We start from the raw sequence: 13,673 nt of genomic DNA on the forward strand, positions 1-13,673 counted from the left end.
GACTGACTCTGTATGTTTTCAGGATGTGGTGGCTCCTGCTGGTAGTAGCAGTGACAGCTGAAGAGTGGAGATGTCCTGAAATATCCAACGTCTCATGTTCCTGTGATCTAACTGACTCTGTATGTTTTCAGGATGTGGTGGCTCCTGCTGGTCGTAGCAGTGACAGCTGAAGAGTGGAGAGGTCCTGAAATATCCAATGTCTCATGTTCCTGTGATCTGACTGACTCTGTATGTTTTCAGGATGTGGTGGCTCCTGCTGGTCGTAGCAGTGACAGCTGAAGAGTGGAGATGTCCTGAAATATCCAACGTCTCATGTTCCTGTGATCTAACTGACTCTGTATGTTTTCAGGATGTGGTGGCTCCTGCTGGTAGTAGCAGTGACAGCTGAAGAGTGGAGATGTCCTGAAATATCTAACGTCTCATGTTCCTGTGATCTGCCACACACTCTCCGGTGTACAGGCAAGTAGCTAAATTAATTGTTGAGAAATCATGACTTTTTTTCATTTAACAAAAGTAAAAAACCTGCCAGCAACTATCTATTTCAAATGTTATTGGTGAATCACATGTCTATGCCAATCTAGAAATCAAAATAGTTGTCGCCTCTTGTAAATTATTTTCTTCCTTGGAGGCCTATAACGAAATGTGTAAAATATTCTTTTATTGAATGAAGCTTTTGTGTTTACAGGTGGACGTGAAGCATTGCCCACCGTTGCAGCAACCCTACGCTCCTTATCACCCTCAGCCTCCGTGTCTTTGCTAGACTGTACAGTACAGAACGTCTCCTTCCTGCCAGGTCTTCTGCTTCAGGTAAGCGTACACTTCGCTATCAGCTGATCCTTGACTTTAATCTACTTGATTTTGTTCAGATTGTCCACTGTAAAAAATCGAGGGTGTGCTCCAATATATTATTGCACAATCTGAATGTGTCTGTCTCTGTCATATGCAGATCACCGTTCCAACTATCCAAAGCTTGAATCATCCTATGTCCAAACTAAAAGCATCCAAACAAGAGAATTCACTATTTGAAGGCTTATTGAAACAAATGTATTCATGAAGGTTGGTCGTTTGGTCCTGATATGCACACAATTAGAATACGAATTTTATAGTCCATAATACACTCATGCTGTAGTATGCTCCGGATTATCGCTCTGTGTCAAAAGTTTTAAGTTGTTTAAAAGTTTGTGACTTTAATTGATTAACACCCAACATAAAAAAACACATAGAGTGTAGAGTGAACATCAGTTTAACAATCCAAGTCTCCTGAGAAGTAGAGAAAAGATGGAAACAGCGAACAAGTCACCTTGTGTTTTAAAATACATTTGTTGCTAAGTTGGATAGGATTTTGAAAGAAACTTACATACCCTCCTCCATGATGGTTTTGTGTCAAGATACATAACTTAGTCACAAATATACCTTAATCATTATCTCTGTATTCCCTTACTGTTCCTGTCTGCGTAATTGTTTTCCTGTCCTAGTTTCTAATTGTTTTCATCTCTTGCAGAACGTAAGTCTGCACGGTCTGGTGGTGTCGTCAGGAGAGTTACGACATGTTTCTCCTGACGCGTTCACAGGTTTGACGACACCTCTGCAGGCACTCGGCCTCCCCAACAATCAGTTAGACTCTGTCCCGACGTCAGCTTTCCGTGGACTTCTGCACCTAGAGAGACTAGACCTTTCCCACAACAAGATACATCGGATACACAACATATCCTTCGAGGTGAGCATACGCTCATACAAAAATATTTATGTTTCCCTACATACAATATATTTAGGTTTACAAAAGTAACTGTTTCAGTGTTGGCATGATAATCTTAGTTTCCCAAGTGTAGATTTGAGTTAAAAAAAAGATGTGTATAGTTACTGACTAAGACCAGCTGTTTCTTAGTCAGGCAAATTAAAAAAGCCAAAACAGTCAGTGAACAGCTGGGTCCAGTTAGAACCATTAACAAGTTTCTGACTTTTATCAGGACAAAACCAGTTACATTCAGATTACTAGAGGAACAATATATCCACTCAGTTCATATTCATATTCAAACATCTGTATTCATTATAATTTATGTACATAGGTGGTAAAGTGAATAGTGTCAATTAAAATACAATACATAAAATAAAAATACTATTTCTATTTCTGGGAGGTGAAAAATTCATAAAAAGAATATTTCCAACAAAAAATCTCCTCCTCCTCTAGGAGGAGTAGGATGAGGAGGAGGAGGAGGGCAGCTAGGTCATAGTTACCCAGCTTAGTGTTGATTGAGTGAGAGAAAATCCAAAAGGACAGCTGGGCTTAATTTTGAACCTTCAAAAAGCTACTGACCTCTCTCAGAATCTAACCGAAAACCTATCCAACCGAAAACCTTTTAAGTACTACTAATCATTAACCACTCAGCAATATTTGATAGGGTAGCTTGATAGAAATTGGCAACTTTGGCAATAATCATAGATAGGTTGATTGGTAATGTAAGGGATAAAGGAACAAAGTTTATTTTTTCATGGGACCAAAACTAAATACTTAATTGTTTCCAGAATCTCACGAGTCTGACATTTCTTGACCTCAGCGAGAACTTGATCAGCTGGATCTCTCCCGACGCGTTTGTTCCTCTCCCGCTGCTTCATACGTTGCGTCTGCAGGGCAACAGACTGACGGTGGCCGTGGTGGCCAGCCTGCAAGGACTGCGGAGTTTGCGGGAACTCGATCTTAGCGGGAACTCCCTCGCTGGTCCCCTAGGGCCTAGCACTCTACCAAGGTATTGAGTGTGTAGTAATGTGACTAATAATAGAGTAAAAATCTCTTTCCCATGTTAAAACTGTAACCCCTTTTATAATTCAAATTGATATAGTTGAATAGACGGTAAAAATAATTGAAATTAGGTAAGGGAGAAAATTTAATTTTGGTGTAGCTTGATCATCTAGTGGCTTAATTCAACCATGTTCCATTTCAATAAGCAATTCAACAGCTGGTCCATATATATCGGTATCTACAAGTCAATGGTAAACAAGTTTTACGCTCCTTTCACACTTCCGCCGTCAGGTTGAAAACAGCACGATTTTACACTGTTTATATATTTCTTTCTCATTGCACCATTTCTGATCATACGGTGAGATGAATGAACTTACAATGTCACAATAAACATAAGCAGTGTCCAATTAACAGGTCAGATTGTAAACAATGAACGTTGCAACAGCTGAACTATTTCTACTGGCTGGCGGCCTCCCGTTTGATTTAAAACTGTGCATTATGAAAGCTTGCTTTTAACTGGCACCACTGACGCACGGCCGTCGGCCATGGCGCAAAAACCGCCCAGTTCAGTGGCAGTGGATGGCTACAAGACTGCATGGCACTGGTAGGGGTTTCTGCTGTCGACATAACCGTTTAGTGTGAAAGCTCGCTCATCTTTACCCTAGTAAAAAAATGAACCTAAACAGTTTTTATTTCTACATCAAAAACCATATAGTGTGAAAGGAGCTAACAGTAGGGCCTCAGTAAAGAAACGATTTGAAATGTTTATATGAAGATTTCTATGAAAAATTTGTCCGTAGGTTGCCTAACCTGAGTGTGCTGTCGCTGGCTCACAATCAGCTGAGCAGTGTGACCCGAGGTGCGTTGGCAGGCCTGGATGCTCTCTCTTCTCTCTCCCTCCATCACAACCAGATAGATGTATTAGAAGATCACGCTTTCAGAGCCATCGCGACACTTGGAGAGCTCAACCTTGCTCATAACAGGTGAAGTAAAGTCAACATAAAGTCACATAAAGAGTTTCAGAACCAGCAAACATTTACAAACATTGGTTGGATAGTGGATAGCTGCTTTATTGTTTGTTTGACAGATAAGGTTTTACTGGGTACTTGAAATGGTAGTACTTGCCTAGTAACCAAGAGGTCGTTGGTTCAATCCTGAAAGATATCAGAAGCTTTTTGATAGTTTGAAACTGGACCCAGCTGTCCTTGATAATTGGACTTTTGATAAAATTATGGATTTAAAAAAAACAGCTTATCTTAGTTAGTGACAAAGCTACATAGATCATTTCACTCCGTTACACCCTGGATTTATATAGTATACACAAATTTACGTCGCTGTCTAAGTGAAGTGATTAACCAGGTTGGATAGTAATTTCTCTAACTCGAGAACTTCTTGAAAGATCGTTTTACAGAATAACCATGGATTCAGTTTGCAGCATCAATTATAGATGTTGCGGTAAGTTAGGTCTCATTGTGAGTATAAATAAAAGATAATTTACACTTAAGGGGCAGATTGAGTTAGTAAATGATAATAGTCTTTGTTCATGTTTCTTAATGAGCATGGATTCGATGCTCCCTGGTGTGGGTAACGTTCGCACTAGTTAGTACTTCGACTATCCCCAGTACTATCCTGATAATTAGACCAATTCCTTAATTACAAGGAAAAATGTGGTTTGGATTATACTATAAACTATTGGTATTAATCAACATCTAAGGAACATGTCGGCCTTAGTCACTAACAAGACTACAAGATTGCGCCACTCATCCTTCACACATATTTGGGTTAAAATACGCACATAGGGGCGTCCCTATTTTAAATAATTGATAATTTTGTTTAAAAAAAATACCTATTTTAAAACTTATTTTTAATTAACGGTTTTTATTTTATTTTTTTGTACTTTTTGCCAATAGTATTTTGTATGAAAAAATCTCTAGCCCTTTTAGAAAAAGAAGCTCTTGCCCCTCAAATATTATTGGAAATGCCAGAAATAAATCCCGGCCCTCTTGTTCTAGGACAAAGCTCTGAGACGCCAACCACTACACTAAAATCACACCCAAGAGAAAGAATATTTAATCCTACTGTAACAGCTGTTTGTTTTGTATTGACAAATTTATTTTCCACAGGATTGTTGCTGTGTCAGGGGCATCTCTTGCCCATTTGGCAGGCCTAAAAAAACTCGACATTGCCCACAACTTCCTACGAGCCATCACCTCTGATTTGACCCAACCTCTACGCAACTTGACCGAGCTCAGACTCGACGACAACGATATCTCAATGGTTGCTACAGACGCGTTCTCCTTCAACATCAGACTAAAGAGGTTCACACTTTCAGGTAAACATAAAAGATCTGGCTGAGAAGTTAGTAAAAACACAGGATACATAAATTAATAAACAATTGTAATAAGGATGTGTGATCAATTTAGTGAGAGAAATGATAATTCATATAATTATATTATTGAAGTAAAATCAGTATAAGAAACTAATACATTTTTTTCCTATAGTTGATTTCACAAATGTTTAGATAGAATGGGTAATCTCTACTTGATTGATTTGAAGATAGAATTCCAAAGCTCATCCGCTTGAAAATTTACTTGATGGGCTTTTAAGGAATAATTTGATCATGAGTGTGTGCATTAAAAAAACAAGAATAGGTTTTTAACTAATTCCTTCATGGAAACCACAATTCCAAAAAGTGCATACTTAAATGTATTGCTTCTATTTTCAGAGAACCCTCTGAACTGTGACTGCAACCTCTCTCAGTTCGCTTCATGGCTGAGAAATTCCTCGACATTGTCAACAGCTGACAAAGCGACATCTGTGTGTGCGACTCCTCCCTCGCTCGAGAATGGACTTGTCGAAGAGTTGTCAGCCAGCGAGCTAGTGTGCGGCGGACAAGAGGAATCACCAATCCCGTCCGAAACTCCCTTAGGCACGCCGATGCCCGTGTCAGGAACTCGTGTGGCCCTTCGAGGCTTCCAATTCGACGGTTCAAAAGTGTCATTACTGTGGAGTGTAGAAGCAAGTGCGCTTACGTATTCTTGCGACGCGTTATTCATCTACGAAGAACTCGGTTTACACGAGATTCTTTTGGAATCGAACCCACTGAAGTGCGATTCTTCTCAACTAGTCGATCCCAAGACTCTCTCCATCACTCTCTCTGCGTCAGATTTACAGTTGGGTCATCGCTACAGGTATTGCGTTGTTTTACTCGAAGGGGGCGGCAACGACGAATCAGCCTTGGTGCTCGGCTGTAGTGAAATCATTCCTTTGCTTCCGACAGTGAAGACGAATCCTGTAGCAAAGACAAAGTCGTACATAACCTCACTGGAAGCTAACCTAACTGACATGGGCAGTTTGATGGTCTCCACTCACATCTGGAAGGACAAATCGGACGCTCACTGTTTGCTCACCATCACTGTGTTTGTGTCCGGGACTCTTGTGGCTCAGAGGCATCTCAACTGCTCACTTCCCTGGGCCGTGATCCACGGTCTACCTCAGGGGCCGTACCAAGTCTGTGCCACCCTCGGGGACTTTCCTCCCACGGAACCCAAGACCCGGTGTCTCACAGTGTCTCAGCCGGCGACAGCTCACGCCAACACGACGCTGAATCTCGTTCTCACAGGACTTTTGTTCCTCCTCAGCATGGTGTTGATCCTTGCCGTCTACCACTCTGTGCGAAAAATCCTCAAGAGGCCGAAAAACCATCAGTGTTTCCTCCCTGTGGCCCAAACCGAGGACCAGCACGCGAGGTACGTCAAATTGCAAGCTACTACTCAACTATAACATCAATAAACCGCTTCCGGATAACATATTTGGACTTCAATAATAAAATTAATACAGTGTCTTTTACTAATTAATCGAAGCTTATCATATTAAAGCTATTTTAAAGTCAACAAAAGTTTTAAAAAATCCAAACATGTACTGCATCACGTAACAAACTTTTGTTGATATTTAACAACCAATCAATTAGTCTAAATTACATTTTAAAAAGTGTGTTATCGTAATTAGTTATGCATGCTCAAAACTCAAAAGTTGAATTTTTTTCTAAATACAAAATTCTTACTACGTGCATGAATGTATTTTGTAAGAGGTATTCAAGTAACTGTGTGGTTTTGGAAAAATGATTTTGCATGGTGTTTTGATTGTTGTGTTCAAAAATCAATCGAGCCTTTGAAATAAATGAAGAATATTGTATTGTTTATAGATGGCCAGAGACTGTGTCATAAAATTTCAAGAGCTTCTGTTTACATCAGGAGAATTAGGACCGATCTTCAGTCAACTTCATGTTAGAAACATCGCTAGTTGTTATCTTTTAGTTTTATAAACTTGAATCATCTAATGTTTAGTAAAATCTACTCCTGCTTTTACCCCAGAGAATACACAAATCCTGCGAAAGTTAGGTGGTATAGAAAGTTTATCTAGAAATATGATTTCATTTTCAACATTGATTACGTAAAATATACCAGTAGCCTATTTGTTAAAACTATATCTTATCATTTAATGGTACAAGTGACTATTCCGGAAAAAATAGTCTAGTTAAAATTAATTTTACTAGTCTTTTCCACTGTTCATCAATGTTGATTTTATAAACAGTAATTTATTTTAATGGAGAATAACTGTTGACAGCTAAATCATAATTTCTTTCTCAGTTTCTGTTGCAAAAACAATGTTGACATTATGAGTATTGATTTAATGAAAAAACACTAATAATTACCTAAATATTGAACTTAGCTTGATTAATAACTAAATGGTAAAAGATATAGCTGAATGTATTTTGGTTCATGTTTGAATAAAAAATAACTTAATCAAAAAATCTAAAGGAAAACTGTGTGCAAAGTTTATTTGATAAAATCATTTCCTTTTGAATGGATAATTCTATAAGTGTTCAAAAATGTTTACTCATTCCATAAATAAATATAAAGTGTAAATAGTATTTATAGAATGCAATGTAATATAAACATTGTATAACACGTTATGCTGTGATCTAACATAGTTTTATGTACAATAAACCTGTATTTTATGTAATAAGATGTATATAAAGAGTAATAAATGGTAAGAATATAACTGTAAAATGTTATCAAATAAGGTACGTAACACCTTCATTGGTTAGAACTAGTTAGCTTTCATTGTAATTAAAGTTACCATACTAATCAATGAATTTTAAAAGTAAAATTGTCATTACTGTCTACACTATTATTGAGAAAATGATTTATCATTTAAAGATTTTCCAATTCTGATATTTTGTAATTCACAATGTAATAGTTATGGATTTTAGATGTTAAATCTTAAAATTGCAATTAAAGATGTATTGGCCTACCTATATTATACAAATTAAAAATATTAGCATAAACTGCTAAACAATACTAAAGTTTCTTTACAGTTTTAAAGTCTAAAAACCAGTTTAATTTAAGGTGGATTATTATTTTTTTAATACATAGAAAAAATACTTTAATTGTTTTAGTAGATAAAATATGGTTTGTAAAATAACTTCCAAGTACCATTAAAGAACCGATGAAAATCATCAAACAATATTGTAGCAAAATATAAAAAGTGTAAAACAAACTGAAAATTCTAATAAGTAATTCCACAAGGAACTTCGATGTTACAAATCAATCATTTTTAACATGGCTACTAAAAAACTTAAGTAAAATGTAGAAAATGTATTCAACTTCACCTATTTTACCATTAATTGTGTTCTGTGTGTTGTAGAATTTAGACAAGACTTGTGTTCATATTGTTTATAAGAGAGATTAAAAATGTAATTATGTACATAGATTTAACAACATAAAGGTAAGACTTTATTTACCCTGTAAATAAATGATTTGTTAAAACATATACGAGTTCTATTCAACCTTATACCTTATCAATAAACAGTGTCAGCAAACGGACACATACTTTCTCCAAAATGTATGGTTTATTATGCAGAAAATGTAAAAATGTTCAATACTGCAATTTTTACAGCGTTGGGGTTGTGCAATTTTCTTTAAGTTAAAAGGACTATAAGGTACTAAATTCCAATCAAAATCGTTAATGTCATGTCACAAATGATTTTGTGCAGGTTTAAATTCAAATCATCACGTTTTAGTGAATACAAACATATTTATTATAGAATCATAAAATAGTTAAAACAATATAATTTATATACAATATTTACATTCGATAACACAAACGCATAACAACACTTAGCACAAAAGTTGTTTGTGGATTCAATAAATGTACAGAATTATTTACACTGAGTGAAGCTATTTAGCCATTATACTACAACTTTCCTACACAGAAGCTTCCTGTAAGATTTTTTTTTTTTTTTTTTTTTTTTTTTAGGGAGAGGTGGGAAAATGCATTTATGCACACAGGTTGCTAGCCTGTAGTGTGGGACTCCAACGGGCTTAAGGCCCAGAGACTACCCACTAAAAACCTCCTCTACTCTTCGGACACTAGCCTGGGAACACTTGTCGCACTTCATCAGAACTAGGCCGAGTTTGCCTACGCCCGAGGGGCTTACGCCGTGTCTAGCCGTTTATTTCTTATCAAATCTAGACTATGTTCCGATCTAGATCATTCTTTTTAGCTTGAAGGACATTCCGGACAAAGTGCGACCAGCAGTCCCAGTTGTCCTCACCCTTCAGCAAGGTCTCACAGATCGATTCAATCGACAGCACCCCAAGATGTTGAATGGCCTCCTGGCGAAGCATATCCCATTGTGGACAGTGGAAAAAAGTGTGTTCCGCGTCGTCGGGAATGCATGGGCAGTAAATGCAGTCAGGTGAATTCGTTTTGGCCATCAAGTGCAGGTACGACTGAAAATAGCCGTGACCTGACAAGAACTGCGTGAGGTAATAGTCAACCTCACCGTGCCGCCGTTCTACCCACGGTTGGACCTGCCTGATGAGTCTGGCAGTCCAACGTCCTCGAGTCTCCCTTTCCCAGCTTTCTTGCCACATCTGAAAAGTGCGGGAGCGCTCTTCTGTTCTTGCAGCGTCCTTTCCAATGTAGCCTTGTCTCTGGTAGATTGCCTTCCTCTCCGCTGCCAAGAGTTTGACTGGGATAACTCCAGCGATCACCAAAACGGCCGGTTCGGACACCGTACGGTACGCGGAAGCGACCCTGAGTGCCGCCTGACGCTGCACTCGTGCGAGCCTCAACCTATACGCCTCCTTGTTAAGCGCGTCTGCCCACACCTCAGAGCCGTAGAGAAGCACGGACTGGACTGCAGACATCAGTAGTCTTCTACGGCTGGACCGGGGACCACCGACATTGGCCATAAGCCTACTAAGAGCAGCAACACTCCTAGCAGCCTTGTCCGCCGTACGGAAGATCTGGTCCCTCCAGCTCAGCTTGTTGTCCACCATGACACCAAGGTACTTGGCGGTTCGCGTGGTTTGGACAACTACGTTCCCAACTCGTAGCGGAACGATGGTTTCAATCCGTTTTTTCGTGAGGATGACGATCTCTGTCTTGCTCAGAGCGAGTGTCAGACCATGATCAGTCATCCAGGCGTTTACAACGCGCATGACTTGGTTCAGTTTCAGTTGGGCTAGCTCAACGTTGCGTGCAGCAATGAGGGCTGCGACGTCATCGGCGTACCCAACTAAAACGGTCTCCTCTGGCATCTCAGATCTCAGAAGGCTGTCGTAGGCAGCGTTCCACAAATCTGGGCCGAGTATCGAACCTTGCGCGGCACCGGAAGTAACATCCATCGTCCGCGAACCATCTTTAGTTTCGTAATTAAGAGTTCTGCAGCGCAGGTAGTCCTCGATCAGCCTCAACAGATATGCTGGTACGCGGAAGCTATTCCTCAACGCGCTCAACATATCGACCCATCTCGCCGAGTTAAAAGCATTCTTGACATCTAGCGTAACAAGAAGCACGATACGGCGAGAGTAATGATTGAAGCTCTCGGCACGCTCTACCGCTCTGTGTACCTCGGATATCGCGTCGATTGTTGACCGACCCTTTCTGAAGCCGTACTGACGAGGAGACAAATCTCCGGCAGCTTCCACGGCAGACGTCAGGCGGCAGCGGATCAGTTTCTCGAAGAGTTTTCCGGCCACATCCAACATACAGAGGGGTCTATAAGACGACGGCATATTCGGGTCACCTTTCCCCTTGCTGATTAGCACAAGCCTAGCCCTTTTCCAAGGAGTTGGGAAAACCCCTTCGCACAGGCATGTGTTGTACATTCTCAGCAGTAAGAGGGGGTTAACCGAGAATACCTTCTTGAGAGCCTCACTGGGAATACCATCAGGACCAGGTGCCTTTCTATTTTTCAGGGAGAGGACAGATGATTCCAGCTCTTTAATGCTAAAGAGTGGAATGTCCCCTACCTCGCCATAGTCGAAAAAAGGCCGCCGAGGATGAGACGGGAAAAGGGCGGTGACGATCCTGTCCATGGTGGTGCCCTCCATGACGGAAGGTGGTGATCGGGCGCCGAGTTTCTGGGTTACAACCTTGTAGCCCAGTCCCCAAGGATCAGAGTCAACATCCTCCTGAAGCCTCCTCCAACAGCTAACCTTGCTCCTGATGATAGCCCGACGAAGAGCTTTCTTCGCAGCCCTATAAGCCGCTGACTTAGCCTCGAAATCCGGGAATCTTCTGGCCCTCATAGCGGCACGTCTGGCTTTCAGACAAGCTTTCCGAAGGTTCGAGATCTCTAAAGTCCACCAGTACACAGCTTGCTTATCGCGACGGCGTCCCCTGCGTGGCGTGGCCTGGTCACAAGCCGAGACAATCAGTTCCATCGTGGACGTTACCAATGCCTCGGCGTCAACAGGTGCAGCAGAATTCACCAGCGCTCCCCGTGAGATTACGTCAGTGAACTTCTCAACATCCAGCTTGTCCGTATTCCATCGGCGTGGTCCAGATCGTGATACAGGCGCCTGATTATGATGTTCATCCAGTATATCAAAAACGATGTACTGATGATCACTTGCCGTGAGGTCTTCGATGACTCTCCAGTTGGAGATCCGTGCTAGTAGTGATTCCGACGAGAAGGAGATATCGGGGATCGTACCTCTCATGCCGGGGCGCCGGAAAGTAGGCGTGTCGCCCTCGTTTAAGACGACAAGTCCGGCCCTGGCGGCAAAGTCCAGGATGTATTTCCCCCGGGAGTTTGTAGAGGTCATACCCCACTCCACAGCCCTCGCATTAAAATCACCAGCAACAACGACATGCCCAACGGTACCCCGTACACTGTCTTCTAAGCGGTCAATCTTCAGACGGAATTCCCGAATTGGCTCGTTGGGGGTAAGGTAGACACTAAAAAACGTGACGTCCCTACACCTGACCCAAACGAAGCCTCGGCCGCGTCCGTGATCTCGCACTGGTGCTTCCGTGCTGTTTCGAACCCAACAAGCGGCAGTACCAAGAGAATCTGGGAACCAGAAGTGTGGGTCCCTGTCACGGTACTGCTCGCTGATCAGAAGGGTGTCCGCACCGATCTCTTGGGCCAGCTGATCTAAGAGGGAGTCAGCCGTTCTGGACCTCTCAAGGTTACCCTGGAGAATCCTCACTTCCCAGACCTAGCCTTCTCAAGGTCGAGTGCAGCCTTGAAAACACTGCATCGCCCAGCCCCTGGAATGTGACCTAATGAGGCGTCCTTTTGGCCTTTCTCTGCGCAGAGAAAACAACGCTCTGCTGCGGTACAGTTCTTCCTGTTGTGGCCCGAGCCGCCACACCTGAAACAATTCTTGGATAGGTCGGGTCCTTTACAGTTTCGGGAAGAGTGACCAAACCCGAGGCAGCGAAAGCATCGCGGTACAACCACCCTCCGTCTGAGCCTGCAATTGACCCATCCAATTCTCAGGTGTGTGAGATTAAGCAGCTTGCTGGCATCTTGGTTTCGCATTTCAGCGATAGCTATGCGTTGCTCGCTGCGGTTGGGCCGCGTAAGCCATACTTTAAGGGAGTCGGCATTTTGGATATCAGGGATGGCCTTGTTGATAGCCTCCCTGACTTCAGCCTCAGTCGAAAGACCGTCAAGGTCCCGGATCTCCACCGAGGTCCTAGGCTCGAGTTCCCGAACAGTACCGTGGTCCCCCAGAGCCTCTCTGACCTTTGCAGCAAAAGCCACTCGGTCACCAGATTTCCCCAGCTCGAGGAGAACTTTCCCATTCTGGGTACACCTGATTGACTTAACAATCGTATCCGTCTCCTCTGGCTTGGCCTTAGACTTGAGTCGACCCAAGACTTCAGCAAAAGAGCGCCCCCCTAAGGGGTTGATCAGGATTGCCTCAGCCCTGGGCTTTCTCGGCCTGGGTTTCTTTGAAACAGGGGGGGCCTTTCCACGAACCTCCCTCGCCGGAGCAGGATCAGCAATCTTTCGATCTCTTGCTGCAGGTTCTTTGTTAGAGACAGCCTCCATTCGTCTCAATTTCCTCTTTTCTTTGCGGGAAAGCCTCTTCTCCCAGTTACCCACATTTGATGGTGCCACAGCAGAGTTCATAGAGCTGCTTCCGTCAACCGTTGGGAGAGAGGCAAGCTCCCTGGTCTGCTGAGGGCGCTTCTTTAGAGCTGGAGTGTGCTCAGTAGGGGGTGTCATCTGGGTGGCCCTGTCCTCGACCTTCTGCTCAACATCTGACAGAGGCTGATTGGCCAATTCAGGAAGATCGGGGCTCTCCGCTGGTGAGCTCCTTGCCCGTTTCCTTTGATTCCCGCCCTTGTCGTTCAGTTTAGGGGCTAAAACTTGGTTCACAAGCTCCCGTTCATTAACTAAAGCCTGTCTCATCAAGCCTTTAATTTCGAGAACTCGGGCAACCCGATCCTTCACCTTTGGGAGACCGTCCTTGATTGACCGGTTTACGTTGGTCCGGAGCTTCAAGGTTCCCTCCATATTATTGATGAGGTCCATCATCTCTACCAGGAGGTCAGACTCCTCCTCATCAGCATCGTCGTAAGATTAAATATGGTAAGTTTTATAATTACAGAATTTAAAAAAAAT

The 13,673-nt window shown here is 42.2% G+C and overlaps 1 protein-coding gene across 2 annotated transcripts; it reads left to right on the forward strand.

Annotated features, from left to right (window-relative positions):
- Nucleotides 1–324: 324 nt before the first annotated feature.
- On the forward strand, nucleotides 325–8,570 carry LOC128996207 (carboxypeptidase N subunit 2-like). Of its 2 annotated transcripts, XM_054421354.1 has the most exons (8): nucleotides 325–459; nucleotides 686–807; nucleotides 1,502–1,717; nucleotides 2,524–2,744; nucleotides 3,538–3,720; nucleotides 4,861–5,069; nucleotides 5,463–6,486; nucleotides 6,942–8,570. In XM_054421354.1, exons 1-8 carry the CDS (start codon nucleotides 351–353, stop codon nucleotides 6,961–6,963), a joined length of 2,106 nt encoding a protein of 701 aa, XP_054277329.1. In that variant the 5' UTR covers nucleotides 325–350; the 3' UTR covers nucleotides 6,964–8,570. The 2 variants fall into 2 exon arrangements, with proteins under 2 accessions (XP_054277329.1, XP_054277328.1); XM_054421353.1 differs by lacking the exon at nucleotides 6,942–8,570 and having other exon boundaries at nucleotides 5,463–6,926.
- Nucleotides 8,571–13,673: the final 5,103 nt, after the last annotated feature.

Source organism: Macrosteles quadrilineatus, unplaced genomic scaffold (assembly GCF_028750875.1).
Source record: "Macrosteles quadrilineatus isolate MER2022 unplaced genomic scaffold, UCM_ALF_1.0 Scaffold_6__1_contigs__length_79288215, whole genome shotgun sequence".
Classification (NCBI taxonomy): Eukaryota; Metazoa; Arthropoda; class Insecta; order Hemiptera; family Cicadellidae; genus Macrosteles; species Macrosteles quadrilineatus.

Bases quoted from the DNA above. Each gene is read 5' to 3' on its own strand.
- LOC128996207 (XM_054421353.1), top strand. From the start codon at position 351: ATGTGGTGGCTCCTGCTGGTAGTAGCAGTGACAGCTGAAGAGTGGAGA. The intron at 808-1,501 runs GTAAGCGTACAC...CATCTCTTGCAG, and splicing joins TGCCAGGTCTTCTGCTTCAG to AACGTAAGTCTGCACGGTCT. The intron at 1,718-2,523 runs GTGAGCATACGC...AATTGTTTCCAG, and splicing joins TACACAACATATCCTTCGAG to AATCTCACGAGTCTGACATT.